We start from the raw sequence: 16090 nt of genomic DNA on the forward strand, positions 1-16090 counted from the left end.
TCAGGATGATGAATGAGGTCTGTGGGCACGTTGACAAATTTGCTAGTAAGACTTGCGTGTTTGGCTGGAAAGCATAGATGGAAGGCAAACATGCAGCAGTCAGATGTTCTCTTTTTTGCTCCCTGTTTACCTCTTCTGCCCTCTGCCCATATCTCTTGTCCACCCTTCACTGTACCTAGTTTCCTTCACTTATGGAGTGCACTCGTCTTCAAGTTCTTTCCCCAAGATTCCATCCCTCACCCACTTTATCCAAAACCCTCCCTCGATACTGACTGCAAGATGAACACCATCGACGTCTCAGACAACCCGCAGTTCGTCAAAGATATGGCCAAGCAGAGATCGTTATTTCAAGCTGCCCAGTCTCAGAAGGGCCAGCAACCTCCAGAAGGAAAGCCTCGAGCCGAACTGATCATGGACTTTATGTTCCATCTCGCGATCAGCAACGACCAGCCCGGCTTTAATCTGCGAACCTCCTTTGTCCCTCTTGCTTACCCCCCATGCACTGCTCCTGTGAGCGAATTAAAGCAGATAATGATTGAGGATCTTCTTCTGGAAACTCATCACCGCGGCCGCTACATCCTTCTCAGAACAGTCACTCCTCCGCATCGAATGACTGCCATCATGGCTATCGTGGAAGACGAGCAGGATGATGTCGTCAGATTCCAAATGTACCACCAGCACAAAACTGAAAAGGTTCTGGAGGAAGGAACTGTCATGATTCTGAAAGAACCTTACCTGAAAGTTTCAGCGACTGATGGTGGCTATGCGATTCGTGTGGATCACCTCTCGGACGTGATCTATCTCCCCAAGCATGACGAGCGAATTCCCAATCGCTGGCAGCCGAGACTTGTGGAGATCATCACCTCTGCTAGCGAGTGGAAGGAGGCCGGGAACGCTTATTTCTACAAAGCCAAATTTCGCGAAGCTCTCGATTGGTAAGTCTCCAACCCCACTTGTCTCTTGAACAAAGACTAAACTCGGTTGACAGCTACTTCGAAGCCCTCAATTGCTCACCCATGGCACAGGAAGAACAGGCTCTCCGGCTCAATCGCGCTCTTTGCTTTCTCAAGAGCAGCCAGTTTGATTCCGCACTCGCTGAGCTCAAACCACTGGTAGAAGTTGCACTGCCTACCGAAAAGGCTTTACTCCGCCATGCCCAAGCTCTCTACTGTCTCCAGAAATACCGCGAGTGCTGCGAAGCCCTCAAGGTCCTTCGAAAGCAATACCCCGAAAATGAGACTGCCAAGGAGATGTTCTCCCGCGCCATCGAGCGAGTTGCAGAGCAAGAAAAGGGCAGGTACCGGTTCAAGCTCATGCAAGCGGAAGCGAGCAAGCTTCGTCCACCGCACCTTGACCATGCGACATACGTTGGCCCAATTGTTGTCAAGCCCTGTGAGCAGGGAGGACGTGGTCTCTTTACCACCCAGGCAGTCAAAGCTGGAGAACTTCTTCTCTGCGAAAAGGCACTCGCGCATGCTTTTATCGACGAGGAGGTTACGTGCACCGGCGCAGATATCACCGTGCTTATCAATACTGAAGCAAATACTATGACCATGGGAGGACAGACGGATCTCATTACCATGGTTATCCAGAAGCTTTACCGGAACCCATCGCTGGCACCGGTCATCAATAATCTCTACCACGGAACATACGAGGCTGTCGATGTTTCTCACGTTGACGGAATGCCGGTGGTTGACACGTAAGAAACACCAGATTTCCTCACGCCATACTGACATACTTCAGATTTCTGGTTGAACGTGCCGTATCCTACAACTGTTTCGGCTGCTGCCTCTCCTCTCGCGAATACCACATGCGATTCGAGCTGATCGTCGACGATCTAGACCCGGACAAGGCCTTCCACTCCTGCGGTCTCTGGCCATTGGCATCATCCATGAACCATTCGTGCAACAGCAACGCCGACCACACCTACATCGGGGACATGATGATCGTGCGAGCCAGCAAGAACATCCCATCCAACACCGAAATCACGCTCATGTACCAGACTGCCAGCCCCGACAGCAACTGCGAACTCCAGAAGCGGCTCCGCCACTGGGGCTTCCAGTGCGACTGCTCCATCTGCAAGGACTTCCAGTCCACGAAGAAGAGCATCCTCGTCAAGCGCAAGAGACTGCGGAATGAGCTGTACAGGTGCTTCAAAACCACCGACGGTACGCCTCGCAGGCGAATTGACACGCCCAAGATCGAGGCCCTCATCAATGCCATGGCGGAGACGTACGCCTGCCCGCCCACTGATGTCCCGCGCTTGTTCATGTGGGCGCCTCTGCTGTGTCTAGCGCAGAGGTATGCCGACACTTGCCAGCCGGCGAAGGCTGTCATGGCAGCGCTGAAGACTTTCGAATGCCTGGGGTATGTCATCGAGGGTGGAATGTTGCCTCATAAGCCTGGCACACCGTTGGTGGTTAAGCAATGGGGATACATGGCTGATACACTTGTTCAGTGTTGGGGCATTCTTTGGGCCTCTTATTATGTGGTTGCGCCGGACCTTTTGGCGCAGGTTGATCAGAATGCTAGGCTCACGTACAGGGTTTGTGTTGGTGAGGATGAGACCTATGAGCAGACTTATGGGAAGCACGCGATTTGATTGGAATATCTTTTGAGAGCTTTGGGTGGCTTATGGCGTAAGCAGGATGGTGGGATTTGATTCAGATAGGGAGTTGGCAAATCATTTTTGTAAAATAGGCTCTCTGTGTGAGTATCTTGAATACAACCTTGTTGAAATATGACGACATCGAGTTAGTATTCTTTATTGCACTGGTCAACTTATCATAGGGAGATCGGCGAAGCGTAGTGGATATATAGATAGAAAAAGTTTGGTCGGAGCGATTACGATGGACTCCTAAATTTTGAAGCTATTTTGACATGTACATTGACTGACCAACATTTTAAACCTTCACTTCCCGCACCTTCGCCCGCCCCGCAAACCAGCTATCGTCTCCCTTGGCAGCTGCAGTGCGGATAGCATACAGCTCGTCAAGGAAAGCCGGCACAAAACTGCCCGGTCCTCGAACGTACTCTTTGGAGGCGGCGTTCTCAGCTGCGATCTCATACATGATAATACCTGATAGCACGGCGAGGAGCTTGTCGGACCGGTGGGATGTCAGGAAACAGCCGGAGATGGTACCGATGGCGCATCCGGTCTGGTAGATTGTTATTTAGTCTTTCTTTGGAGAGTAGAGAGAGGAAGAAGTCTTGGACGTACGCCAGTCACTTGGCCTAGAAGCGGGTGGCCGTTCTCCACGGCAATAACCCTCTCGCCATCGCTCAGATAGTCAGTGGCTCCGGTGATAAGAACGACATTACCTGCGTTGAGTCAGAATAAGGACTGGGAATAGTATGAAGTTCACTTACGCTCCCGCCGAGCTAGATCCCGAGCCAGCGTCGCTTTTTGCTGGTTGTCAAGGGTGCTCGGTCCACTGTCCACACCGCGTTGTTGGACCGCACTGCTTCCCCAGGCCTGTCGAATTTCGCCCTCATTACCCTTGATCAAATCGAAGTAGCCACCCCGCATCAGGTCTACCACGGCGTTGCGCCGAATTTGAGTCGCACCTGCACCGACTGGGTCGTAGATGACCGGGTTGCCTCGTTGGTTGTATGCCCTGATTGCCTTGAGATAATTGGAGACACTCTCGCTTGTTAACGTCCCCATGTTGATGAGGAGTGCGCCCTCGAACTGGCATAGATCCGTGGCTTCGTCGCCATATGGTGCCATGATTGGAGATGCGCCGCTGAGAGGATAGTCAGCGTATGCAGCGGTAGTCGAGGAAGTATATATCACTCACATGGAGAGAGCAACGTTTGCCACAAAGTTGGCCACTACGTAGTTGATCATGCTGTGAACGAGGGGGTGTACTTCCACCATTTTTCGAACGATGTGAGGTACCTCCTTCAGCAACGCCTCTGCCTCATTTGTACGCGGGGGCTTTGGGGTCAGTGCAAACGGGGCGGGAGTTTTGATCAGCTTGGAGAACTCCTCGGCCGCGGCCTTGGGGTCGTCGGCTGCCATTATAGCACTGACGATGGCGACGCCATCGAGGCCCTTCTTGGGCGAGCGCGACTGATACATCACCCGCTGCAGGTTGGTGTGGTTGATGCCGCCGATGGAGACGGTGCCCACCGACGGCGAATCGCTGATGGCATTCAGGATTGCTTGGGTCCCTGCAGTCCCAATCACAGACTTGGTGTTCGTTTTACTATACGCAATAATCAGTATCAGTTGGATATCCAAGGTTGGTACACATACGTTGGCGTTGCGAACATAGTCCCAACCCCGAGATAATCAGCACCATCGGCGACAGCCTTCTTGGCCTCCTCGATGGAAGAGGTGCTAATGCCAATAATAGCATTCGGAGGAAGAAGTTTCTTTGCGTCCTCGAAATCTGGTTCAGGTGTCAGTTTGCAACACACACTTCAAAAGATCAATGGCCACGCACTCATATCATCCTGACCGAGATGAACGCCCTCGGCGCCAATTGCCACCGCCACATCGACCCGGTCATTGATCAGAAGAGGTACCCCATACTTCTGGGTGATGGAATGGAGCTTTCTGGCGGTCTCAACCTGCACTCCGGTGTCGCTGGTTTTGTCTCGGTACTGGACCACCGTGACGCCTAGACCTCACATCAGCTGGGATTCCTTTGTCGGAAAGAAACAACCCGATCTCCTCACCTCCTTTGAGAGCCTCCTCCACGACCGTGCACAGATCCCGTCCCTTGAGGATCGCCGGGGTCGAGTCTGTAACCAGATAGAGGGACAGATCTAACGGCATGGTGTGCATTGCCGGTTAATATCGGGAAGAGGTGCCGATGGTGGGGGCACAAAGAAGAACGACCCTGCTCGAATACTGTCTGTGGGCCAGCGATGCAACGACTAGAATGTAACAGCGTAAGTTCTGAGACCATTAAAGCCAAAGAGCGAGTGTGTGAAATACTGGAAAGTCCATACAAAAGATGATCGAAGCGAGCCAGGGCTATCCCACCGCCGGTGGAGCCAGACACAGTCTGACCTCGTCGGAATGCAGAACAAGGAGGGAATACGCCAATTGAAAGGGACCAAATCTTTCTCCAGGTACTCACAACTGTCTTTCTCCGTGTCCGAGTCAGCAAGAATAATAATTCCCCCGAATCATACTTGCTTCGCGACAAACACATTGTGAACCCCAACCCGTGTCAGCTTAGCTAAGCACAATGCGTGCCGCTTAAAAATCCTTGCCGCCTGCCTTTTCTTTCTCTTCCTGTTCCCACTTTCCCCATTCACCACTCCCAGGCTCATCATCTGTGACGCCTTTTCATCGACCTTTGACTGCGTTAACTGTCTCGCACAGTTCGCGCTTTACATTCCCCATCACTAGCTGTTTCGGCATCGCCATCATCACTTCCATCAACCACCGTCCGCCACCGGGTTTCCGACTTTTGACTCGGATTCCCCCTACTGCGTCCACGCTCGATCTCACCTGCCAGAGACAGCCACCCCGAGAGACATCTGTTGCCGACTTGTCTATGTATTCGTCCTCCGTCCAAAATTTCGAACATCACCTGCCGCCGAAGCTGCAATCGTTTCGCTCGTCGAAACCTTGCAGTATACATCTCCGTTCTTGTGGCTGAACCCTTGAGGCTGCCCATTTCCGTTGTGACCTCTCTTTGAGACCAACACCCCCAAACCATACAGCCAAAAGCAAAAAAAGAAACTCGACCCGCATGTCTTGTTTCGTCAACAACTTTACAGCCCATATCCCCTCCCGCTTCCTGTTCCGCAAGCCTATCGTTCTCTTCTCGTGAATTTAACTTCCAACCGTCACCATGGCCACCATCAATATTCGTCGGGATGTCACCGATCCCTTCTACCGCTACAAAATGGAGCGCCTGCAGTCCAAGATTGAGGGCAAAGGCAATGGTATCAAGACTGTCATTGTCAACCTGAACTCGGTCGCCCAGTCCCTCAGCCGACCCCCTGCGTACGTGATCAAGTACTTCGGGTTCGAACTCGGCGCTCAGGCCAACGCCAAGCCAACCGATGACCGTTGGATCATCAACGGTGCTCACGACGCCCCCAAGCTTCAAGATTACCTGGATGGGTTCATCGCCAAGTATGTACTGTGCAAGAAGTGCAAGAACCCCGAGACCGACGTCATCATCAAAGACGACAAGATCACGCTTGATTGCAAGGCCTGTGGTCAGCGCACCGACGTGGATCCGCGTCTGAAGCTGAGCACCTTCATCGTTCGGAATAACCCCAAGGGAGGGAAGAAAGACAAGAAAGACAAAAAGGCCCGCCGGGAGCGCAACAAGGAGAAATCCACAGCGAACGGAGACCAAGATGCCAGCCCGGGTGATAGTAACCACTCCGAGAATGGCGACGAGAACGGTGACATGGCCCCGGACGCCGACAGCGATGATGAGCTCACTCGTCGCATCAAGTCCGAGGCCAAGGCCATTGCGGCGGATAACGAGATTGAGGACGACAAATGGGCCGTCGACTTCTCCGAGGAGGCCGTCAAGGCCCGCGCCAGGGACCTCCCATCGGACCTCAAGCGTGCCCTCGTGCTGGAGGACGGTGACGACGAAGAGGGAGATGGCAGCTCGCCCTACGAACAGCTGGGAAGCTGGATCATCAGTACCGCAGAGGAGAATGGCGGTGTCACTGAGGTCAGCGACGTGGACATCTACAAGAAGGCCAAGGAGCTGGGCATCGAGACCAAGCACAAGACTGTCGCGGTTCTGGCCCAGAGCGTGTTCGACGAGAAGATTGTCAAGCAGATCGAGGATCGCGCTCTCTTGCTGAAGAAGATGATCACTTCTGAGCGCCATGAGAAGGCCTTCCTCGGCGGTACCGAGCGCTTCGTCGGCCAGGATCACCCGGCCCTGATCAGCCAGGTCCCCGCTATTCTTCTTGGCTACTACCAGAACGACCTTGTGTCCGAGGAGACCCTCAAGTCGTGGGGCGCCAAGGCCAGCAAGCGGTACGTCGACAGCTCTATCAACAAGAAGGTCCGCAAGGCCGCCCAGCCTTTCCTGGAATGGCTGGAGAATGCCGAGAGCGAGGATGATAGCGAGGAGGATGACGAGTAGAGGGACTGGCAGTTCGAGATCGAGCCATTCGACTTTCCTACACGCGGAAAGGTTCATTTCATCTCTGTAGCACCTGCTACTTATTTGAATCAGCCCGACTCGACGCGTATCCAGCCCTCTTCTGTTGTTACCGTATCTCAATTTGTTTGTTCACTTTGCTTGCCGTTCTGCAGTTTTATTGCCACTACGCTCATTTTATACGTCTTGACAATTTTTGGGCCTATCTCCTGGTTCTATGCCTGTCTTACTTGGGCTGCAGCCAGCTTAGGTATCTTAGCTAGCTGACAATTCGCCACTCCTTTTGCTGAAATTCTCAATCAAGACATCCTGTAGCGTGGAAAGACTATTCACATTGTCATGGACGCTAGTTCTAGAATCTAAAACACCACGACGGCATATGAAACCTTCTCTCCATAAACCTCCACCGAAAGCCCATGGCTCTCACCACTTCCCACGGACACCGGATCCTGCGTCCCTCCACCGCGCTGTTTACAGCGATGCTGCACAAACAGAACCCATGTCAAATCCGCATTCCAGGCCTCCATTGTTTGAATGGCACCCTCCACAGACTGGAGAAGCACAGGATCCTCAGACCCAGCAGTCTGCCGACCCCGCCGCGTGGAATCGAAGTAATACTCTGCTCCGGCAAACAGCACAATCCACGAAACTACAAACTCGCAGATCTGATCGCCCACCGCGACGGGAAGACGGACGTATGCGAGGACTGTTATGAATAGTGACAGTAATGCGCGCCATAGGGTATGATGCGATGTGAAGGCTCGGGGACCCGTTGTTCCGCGACTTGCGCTTGCGGGAGCGAGGGAGAGGGATGATAGCAGCGCCGTGTTCAATTCTAGATTAGTCTCGGTAGATGAGGGCTGTGTACCGCTGCGCTGCTGCTGCTTCTGATGCCGTACCCGCCGCTCATTGGCCGCTTCGGCATCCCGGCGCACTTTCTCCCACACGCGTCGGTACAGACGCTCCCAGCGCGGGAACTCGGGTTCAATGCGCGAGGCCATGAAATCACCTGCGCCTTTGGCCATTGCTTCAATGGCCGAGCATGCCGCAGCGATGACGAATGTTTCTTCTTGGATGTCGTGCTGGCCAGGCTGTGATGTGTTGTCGGTGGCCGAAGTGCGCGGGATGAGAGTCTTTGAAGAGGAGTCGTTCGTCAATGATGAAGGGAAGATGATTCGGGTGGCGACCGAGTTCCAGAGGTCGTTGATGAGAGGCAAGAAGCTGTTTTCGTTTTGTGCCAGGACAGGGAGCACGTCGATGAGCATTGAGAGGAGAGAGCGTCGGAGGTAAGGCGATGGGGAGGAGAGGTGGGAGGGGATCGATTTGACGATGTGGAGAAGGAGGTTGTGTGTTTTGCTCAGTGGCTTTTCGCTGTCTTCAGGCTCTTTTGGTGGTGGTAATGGTTCGTCGGACTCAGCTTGCTGCAGAAGCTCTTCCACAGACTCTGGCTCTTTCGGTGGTTGTTTGTAGGTTTCGGACCAGGGCTGCTTTGGATGTGAAACTTTGCCTTCGGAGTCGGCCAGCTCTTCTTTAGCGTGCTTCGCGCGCCTGGCCTTCCTGTCGGCAATGTCATTGGCAATAGTAGAGATAGACAGCTGCTGGTACAACGGCTTGCGACGACTGTGAGGGTTGCTATCTCTGCCGTCATCGATAGTCAACAGGGACTTCTTCTTGGCCCCCTCTTCAACTATGCTGCCCAATGTCTTGAACATCATCTCCACAAGCTTTGGATAGCCATGATAGAGATCCAGGATTCCGAATATTGAGTCAACCAGGTCGTCCAGGTACGGAACAAGTCGCCCACCACACAGTTTGACCATCATGAACAGAACCTGTGGAGGGTACGGAGACACATCAAACGTATTAAGTTTGAGGGCTACCGAGTTAACCAGATAATCCACATTCTCGATGATCATTGAACTTGTGTCTGCATAGTTGCACGCAGTCGTCAAAACATTCAAGCAAGTCATGGCATGCCGTTGGAGACTGGAGTTGCTGGATGCGAGCAGTTGCAGTGTTGGATATAAAGCATCCATGAGCTCAGGCCGGAATGCTTCGCCGAGTTGCTGTGCCTGAAGGGCAATGGCCTCGAGTGCTAGCGCTGATATACGCCAGTCTTGAGATGCGCCGGCTGACTGTTCGTTCAATATGGTTAAAGAGGTGTAATACAGCTCTTCTATCATACTAGAGCGTGCAGACAGTGAGAGTGGCTGCTCCACATGGTCGAGAGAGACAAAGTCGTCAAATCCAGCGGAAAAGTGCGAATTGTCTCTCAGGAATGTCAAGGACAGCCAGAATGGAGCAATGATGGATTCATCAGATAAAGCATGCACGCGACTGACGATTGCCCGTGTTATATCGTTTCCAGACCCCGAACTGTTGAGCCTGATGATCATCGAGCGTAGGTCTTTCAATGTTTGCTGCTGGCTCGTGTGCCCCATCACTACAGGTGGGAAACTTTTAGTTTCGTTACTCAATTGAAGCACCGCAAGGTTGAGATCACCCGGCGACGCCAGAGATTGTAGAGCATCGTTGCCCTTGATCGCCGCTCCAACACTATCGCATAACCCAGAAGCAAGGCTACTGGAGAGCAAGTCTGATCCTGATTGAACCTGAGATAAGACTTGAAAGGCTGTTGAGATTTGTCGAACTCCCCATTGTTTCGCTGTTTCATCGTTGCTGTGCATGATCCGGGGGAAAGAGGTTAGCCATGTGTGGAGTGATTCTTTGAGGGACTCGAGCACAGGTGGATAGACCGTGGCCAGGTGGACCAGCGTCGTGAATGCTTTATTGGGTGTCTGGTCTTCCTGATCCGCCAGAACGACAACAGTTTGCACCATCAAGGACATGGCGTCGTCAAGGGTGGCCTGGCACTCCTCAATGACCATCAAGCAGAGATTCAATAAAGCGTCCTGTACTTCGGGACGTTCATGACGTCGAACTTGAATGACATTGGCTAATGCCAGTTTGATTTGTGTCGTCGTTGCCTTCAACCAAGAGTCATCTAGAACCAGCTTATCATCCTCTGGCGGAATTGAGACGACGCTTTTTGTGGCGGTGGCAACACAGTCATTCAGCACGGCCCGAACCAATTCGGTAAAAATGTCAAGGCATGTCTGGAGCAGCTTGTACGATCGCCGGGCTTGTGTGGTTGGCTTGAGTACTTTCGTCAGTGCTGAAACAGTACGTGGCATAATACTGGCCAGCACAACGCGATCCGTAATGCGAGCATAAAGAGCTTGCAGGGCTTTGGCAGCTGCCAAGCAGACCTCATCCGATCTCTCATCAACCAGACCTTCGAGTAATATATAAACCGTCTGATCAACAACCGTAGCTGTACCGATTTCATGGAAAATCGTCTCCTCCGCCACCGGACCCTCCAACACATTGAATATCGTCCTCAGAGAATCAAACCCGGCAACGGCCAATTCTTCTGATGCTTCTGGTTTTAGAGGCTCCTTCCCATCACCTTGGTTTGGCGAACCTCCAATTATAAGCGTTAGCAGTATGATCAACTGCTTGCCTAGTGCTGGAGACAGGCGTTGCTGCCAACCATTGGCCACCAAGATCTGCAAACAATTCACTGCGGATTCCAGACATCGTGCAGATAACCTGTTCGTATCGTTGAATATGTGGGTGAGCGGGAAGAACGCGTATTCTGCTAATTTTTCGTCGAGGGCATTCTTTGCAGCCAGTTGCTTTAAAACCTTGTGTACCGGTTCGACGGCTTGGAACACCTCCACTGCTGTGGCTTGATTTCCGCGGAATTTGAGGCCTATAGAGCTGAGTTCGACGCATGGCTCACGCAGCTATAGACAGATTAGCATCCAAGGCTATATTCCGTTGATCCCGTAGTAGGATCGCCCACCTTTCCGAATGTTTCCTGCCGCTGAGTGTTGTCCATTGCAACAGGACTCAACCGCCTGACAGCGATGCAGAAATATCACTTTTGGCAAACCCACCAGCCCACTTTATAAGACCAGTAAAGTGAAGACCAAAAGTGCCATGACCGTGGCTGTTGTGCAAGTTGTTGGTGAGAGAGAGACAGCCGGCGATAAAACGACCGCCCACTGATTTGTTTCGGCAGTTGAAAGCGGTGGGTAAGGCGGTCCCCCCAATTTAGCAAGATGATTAGTCGCGTCTGAGTCGCGTTGCCGGCAAGAACTACGCCCGTATCTGCCTGGACCAGCAGGCGGACCTTGGACCTTCTGTTGATCACCCCTACGTGTCGACCTGATTGATTGACTGAACTACTCGCGACTTGCTTATGCGCGCCATCCACAGCTTAGAGCTCGCCGCGCTGATCTCTCCGTCGCGCTCCAGTCTGACGGGACAAAGAACCCGACATATCCTTCGCGCAGTCCCACTGGATCAACCCGTATCGTCGTTCCCGTACTTGGTGTCCCCGAGATCTTCATCCATCCTAGCATTTGATTTGGGCCCGCGACGACATTTACGAACAATGGCGGACGATAAGAGTGGGAAACAAGCTACTCTGGGGTATGTTCGCGACGGCCAGATGACTCTTGGGTGCGTCGATGTTGCTCCACGGCGGGAGGCGCCCAATAGTTTGGATTTGTTTCTGTCAACTCGTATGACTTTGCTAACGCGCTTTCTGCATATCCAGACGGTTCTTTGGATCCAACGCCAACGCGAACCAAGCCCCGAAGAAGCAGACCACTTTGTCATTTGGCGGGAAACGGCAAAGATCAAGTGGCGATGCAGACAATGAGACGCTTGATGATAAGGCAGAAAATGGGGTTGACGTCGTCACCCCTAATAAAACGGAGCAAGCAACGAGTCTAAAGCGAGAGAAGAGTGCAGATGCGGAAGACAGCGATGGATCTGACGTCCAACCCGTCAAACGACGACGTAAAGCTACCGAAGATCGGTCTCCTGCATCAAAACAGAGACCATCGCCCGCAGAACGATCGAAATCTCCTCAGGCCAAACCGGAGCCGTCATCACCACCTCCAGTACTGAAGAAAGCGTCCGGGGAGGAGACTCCTGAACAAGAAGAAAAGCTATCAAAGATGGACGAAGAGGACCAACAATCGACCAGTGAAGAGGAAGAAGACGCGAAACCGGAGCTGAAGAAGAAAGCGATTGAAAAGGTGCAAGCCACACTGAAGGGAAGTGGGAAAGACCCATACCCGGACTGGAAGCCAGGCGAGCCTGTCCCGTACGCAGCATTATGCACCACCTTCTCCCTCGTTGAGATGACCACGAAGCGGTTGATCATTTTGGCACACTGTTCTTTGTTTCTCCAGCAGGTTCTCCGCCTGACACCGCAAGATCTCCTTCCAACCGTTCAGCTCATGATCAACAAGCTTGCAGCCGATTATGCTGGAATTGAATTGGGGATTGGTGAATCGCTGATTATGAAAGCGATTGGCGAGAGTACCGGCCGCAGCCTCTCTGTGATCAAGAGTGACCAGCATGAAATCGGTGACCTTGGATTAGTAGCAGCTAAGAGCCGGTCTAACCAGCCAACAATGTTCAAACCAAAGCCATTGACGGTGAGGGGAGTTCACGAGGGACTACTCGGAATTGCCAAAGTTCAAGGCCATGGCTCTCAAGATAAGAAAATCTCGGGAATCAAGAAATTGATGTCTGCTGCTGATGTCGCCACCGCGGGCAAAGGGAGCAAAGGAGTGGACATCACCAAGGACAAAGGTGGCCCCAGTGAAGCAAAATTCATCGTTCGCTTCCTGGAGGGCAAGTTGAGATTGGGACTCGCAGAGAAGACCGTGCTTGTTGCTCTTGCCCAAGCTGTGGTGACCCATGAAGCAGCGGTCAAAGGCGAGAAGACTCCGCCCGCAGAGAAGATGGCGCAAGGCGAAGCCGTTCTCAAGACCGTATACAGCGAACTACCTTCCTACGAAGTCATCATTCCCGCTATCCTGGAGCATGGTCTGTTCCAACTGCCCGAAGTATGCAAACTGCAACCCGGAATTCCCCTCAAGCCAATGCTTGCCAAACCCACCAAGTCCATCACTGAGGTGCTTGATCGGTTCGAAGGAAAGGACTTTACCTGTGAATACAAGTATGATGGTGAACGGGCCCAAATTCACTACGTCGCGCCCGACTCGATCCATCAATATCCCGGAGCCACGGCCACTCTCCAGAAGGACGCCAAAGGTCTCTGTGCGATTTTCTCTCGCAATTCCGAGGACCTATCTAAGAAATATCCTGACGTTCTTGGCAAGCTTGACAGCTGGATCAAAAAAGACGTCAAGAGCTTTGTTCTCGATTGCGAGACCGTCGCGTGGGATACTGTCAACAAGAAAGTCCTACCCTTCCAGCAGCTGATGACCCGTAAACGGAAGGATGTGAAGGCGGAAGATGTGAAAGTCAAGGTCTGCATCTTTGCATTTGATCTGCTATTTTGCAATGGAGAGGTGAGATTCCGTCTGCTGCTTTTGTTTCCTTGCTGACCACGACATAGCCCTGCGTCAAGAAATCGCTTCGCGAGCGACGAGAGCTCATGCACGAATGCTTCCAGCCCGTCGAGGGCGAGTTCCAGTTCGCTCAGTTCGGCAACAGCAATGTTCTGGATGAGATTCAAAATTTACTTGAAGAGAGTGTCAAAGCCTCATGCGAAGGACTGATGGTGAAGATGTTGGACACGGCAGAAAGTGGTTACGAACCCAGCAAACGGAGTCGCAACTGGCTGAAGGTATGTACTTTTGATCTTCTAGACTTCCAGTCTCTGACTTGGTTATAGGTCAAGAAAGACTATCTCGCTGGAGTCGGTGACTCCCTCGACCTTGTCGTCCTTGGTGCATACTACGGCCGTGGTAAACGAACCTCAGTCTACGGGGCCTTCCTTCTTGCCGCCTATAACCCCAACACTGACCAGTACGAGACCATCTGCAACATCGGCACTGGCTTTTCCGAAGCGCGTCTCGAAGAGCTCCACAAGGAGCTTCTGCCCATGGTTATCGACCGGCCGAAACCCTTTTACTCGCATTCCAATGTCCCCAAGGACCAGCCAGATGTTTGGTTTGAGCCAAAACTGGTCTGGGAAGTCAAGACTGCAGACTTGACTCTCAGTCCTCGCTACAAGGCTGCCGCGGACGAGTTTGAAGGGACTACCGGCGGTGGGAAAGGTGTTTCTCTCCGGTTTCCTCGTTTCATCAAGTCTCGTGAGGACAAGAAGCCGGAGCAAGCGACCACAACCCGCGCGGTGGCGGAAATGTATCGAAAGCAGGAGGCAGTAGCGAAGGAGACTGCGGGCAAGGGAGGTGTAGATGATGATTTCGAGTACTAACTCGGGAAGTGTGTACGAGGTTTGGGGTTGTTATCAAATGCATTGCACTTGTTCCATACATAATTCTTAAACTCATTATAGTCGCATAGGAGGCTTGGCTGAATGCATCGCTCAATCCACGAAGGTAACAGGTTTGGCACTCAACCACATCGCGAGTTTCTTTGTTTGAGACCAGCCTGATCTATCGAGACCCTTGCCATGGCTGATAAGAGCTGAAGTCTTTGCTGCTAGGCTCCTGTGCCCCCCCCCCCCGGTACGGGATTTTAAAATGCGCCCTTGATCGGCAAGCTGCGATCCGCGAGTCGATGTCTGCTACCGCCAACAATGGGTATAATCTAGGGTATCGGACCCTGAGAATAGTCTTATATGGCACCAGCCGGTTCTTGGGTGGTTGAATAGGTACTCAGGCTTGGAGGGAAGCAAGCCTTTTGCCGTCAGTCTCGATGATACTCTTGTTCCTGTGGTGAATTACAGTCCTTAGAATGGGCGGACTCCGAAACAAGCTTGGGGTTTTCATTCATTACTGTTAGTTCTTGACCGTCCAGTCTGATTATCAATGTACATACTCGCTCTTTATCCTCCACACAACGCACTGCATGTCTCATCCGTGTCTAGGTCAACCTCAAACCATAGCATTGTCAGCCGGACAGACACTAACAAGAATTAATCTTAAGAGAACAACGAATTATTGTTCCAGCATGTTTCATTCCAACTACAACTACTTCCTAGGGTTATTGCAAGAAAAGAACTTCAAGAAGCATATATATAAATAGCGGCTGAGTACGGCTGGATTGGTCTAACATAAACACTCATCGATCAACTTCTTCGCTGGCTGGCATTATTGCTTCTCAGAGCATCCGAATGACAAAATCCATCACTCGTAAGAGACGCGTATCTCAGGGATCGTCGCTTTTTTGCTCGCCTCGCAAAACTCGAAAAGTCGACAGTCCAACCAGTCGGCCCTTGAACAACAGCGAGTCGGCAGCGGCAAACGAACCCCAGAGCGATGCTGAGCCCGCCACCCCCGATGGGTTCATGGAAAACAGCAACGTGGACAACCCTTCCGACAGCGATGCTCTTTCGACCTTGTTTCTGGGCATGAGTCCCTTCAGAGGCGCAATCCCTCCTGAAGCCTTCTACGCGTTCCAAAAGTCTCCGCAGGAGCTCACTCCGAGGCACCTGGATTTCTTCGCAAACAACACCATTGACAAGCACTACATGGCCATGGACATCGCTCCTCTGTCAGGGAAGGACAATTTTGCGGAGTGGGTGGTGAAAATGGAGTCTCTGCTGAAAATGCATCAGGTCTGGGCCATTGTCGGTGCACAGCTAGAGCCGCTACCGACGAACCACGAGCCGTTCCTTGTCTATCAGCATATGGAGACTGTTGCTCTTACATGCATTCTGTCGCATCTTGCGCCCAACGTCTATGATGACATGATTCAACAGGCATGGCAGCGAAATCCGGTGTCGTTGTGGTATTCAGTTGGGGTCCAGTATGGTTACTAGGATCTGGGCGGTTAGGGCTTCCTTCTGCGATTGATGTTTCGTTTGTCACCTTTTCGTAAACTATAGATATATCGCATTGCTTAAGGATAGATCACATTGGCTTTTATTAGCTATCACTGAATCGAGTTATATATCATTATCTATATGTTGTTCGATATATGTGTGCGCGTATAGACGCTCGTGAGTATCTAACAACTTGTCACAT

General features: G+C 52.1%; 6 protein-coding genes across 6 annotated transcripts; 4 read left to right on the top strand and 2 right to left on the bottom strand.

Annotated features, from left to right (window-relative positions):
• Positions 1 to 279: 279 nt before the first annotated feature.
• On the top strand, positions 280 to 2602 carry N7474_007446 (uncharacterized protein; the record flags this gene model as incomplete). Its single annotated transcript, XM_057198856.1, has 3 exons — positions 280 to 935; positions 989 to 1699; positions 1744 to 2602. The coding sequence occupies 3 exons, from the start codon at positions 280 to 282 to the stop codon at positions 2600 to 2602; spliced, it is 2226 nt and encodes a 741-aa protein (XP_057052296.1).
• Positions 2603 to 2903: 301 nt separating this feature from the next.
• N7474_007447 (bifunctional hydroxyethylthiazole kinase/thiamine-phosphate diphosphorylase) lies at positions 2904 to 4795 on the bottom strand (the record flags this gene model as incomplete). The annotated part of the gene is made up of 7 exons (XM_057198857.1): positions 2904 to 3158; positions 3221 to 3321; positions 3370 to 3746; positions 3801 to 4211; positions 4262 to 4397; positions 4452 to 4628; positions 4687 to 4795. 7 exons carry the CDS (start codon positions 4793 to 4795, stop codon positions 2904 to 2906), a joined length of 1566 nt encoding a protein of 521 aa, XP_057052297.1.
• A 1021-nt stretch (positions 4796 to 5816) lies between these two features.
• Positions 5817 to 7085, top strand: N7474_007448 (translation initiation factor eIF5; the record flags this gene model as incomplete). Its single annotated transcript, XM_057198858.1, has 1 exon — positions 5817 to 7085. The coding sequence occupies one exon, from the start codon at positions 5817 to 5819 to the stop codon at positions 7083 to 7085; it is 1269 nt and encodes a 422-aa protein (XP_057052298.1).
• A 377-nt stretch (positions 7086 to 7462) lies between these two features.
• Positions 7463 to 11007, bottom strand: N7474_007449 (uncharacterized protein; the record flags this gene model as incomplete). The annotated part of the gene is made up of 2 exons (XM_057198859.1): positions 7463 to 10912; positions 10972 to 11007. The coding sequence occupies 2 exons, from the start codon at positions 11005 to 11007 to the stop codon at positions 7463 to 7465; spliced, it is 3486 nt and encodes a 1161-aa protein (XP_057052299.1).
• Positions 11008 to 11565: 558 nt separating this feature from the next.
• On the top strand, positions 11566 to 14376 carry N7474_007450 (DNA ligase (ATP) CDC9; the record flags this gene model as incomplete). Its single annotated transcript, XM_057198860.1, has 4 exons — positions 11566 to 11681; positions 11731 to 13504; positions 13552 to 13782; positions 13831 to 14376. The coding sequence occupies 4 exons, from the start codon at positions 11566 to 11568 to the stop codon at positions 14374 to 14376; spliced, it is 2667 nt and encodes an 888-aa protein (XP_057052300.1).
• Positions 14377 to 15237: 861 nt separating this feature from the next.
• Positions 15238 to 15885, top strand: N7474_007451 (uncharacterized protein; the record flags this gene model as incomplete). Its single annotated transcript, XM_057198861.1, has 1 exon — positions 15238 to 15885. One exon carries the CDS (start codon positions 15238 to 15240, stop codon positions 15883 to 15885), a length of 648 nt encoding a protein of 215 aa, XP_057052301.1.
• Positions 15886 to 16090: the final 205 nt, after the last annotated feature.

This window comes from Penicillium riverlandense (assembly GCF_028828495.1).
Source record: "Penicillium riverlandense strain IBT 135883 chromosome Unknown utg000006l_segment0_segment0, whole genome shotgun sequence".
Classification (NCBI taxonomy): domain Eukaryota; kingdom Fungi; phylum Ascomycota; class Eurotiomycetes; order Eurotiales; family Aspergillaceae; genus Penicillium; species Penicillium riverlandense.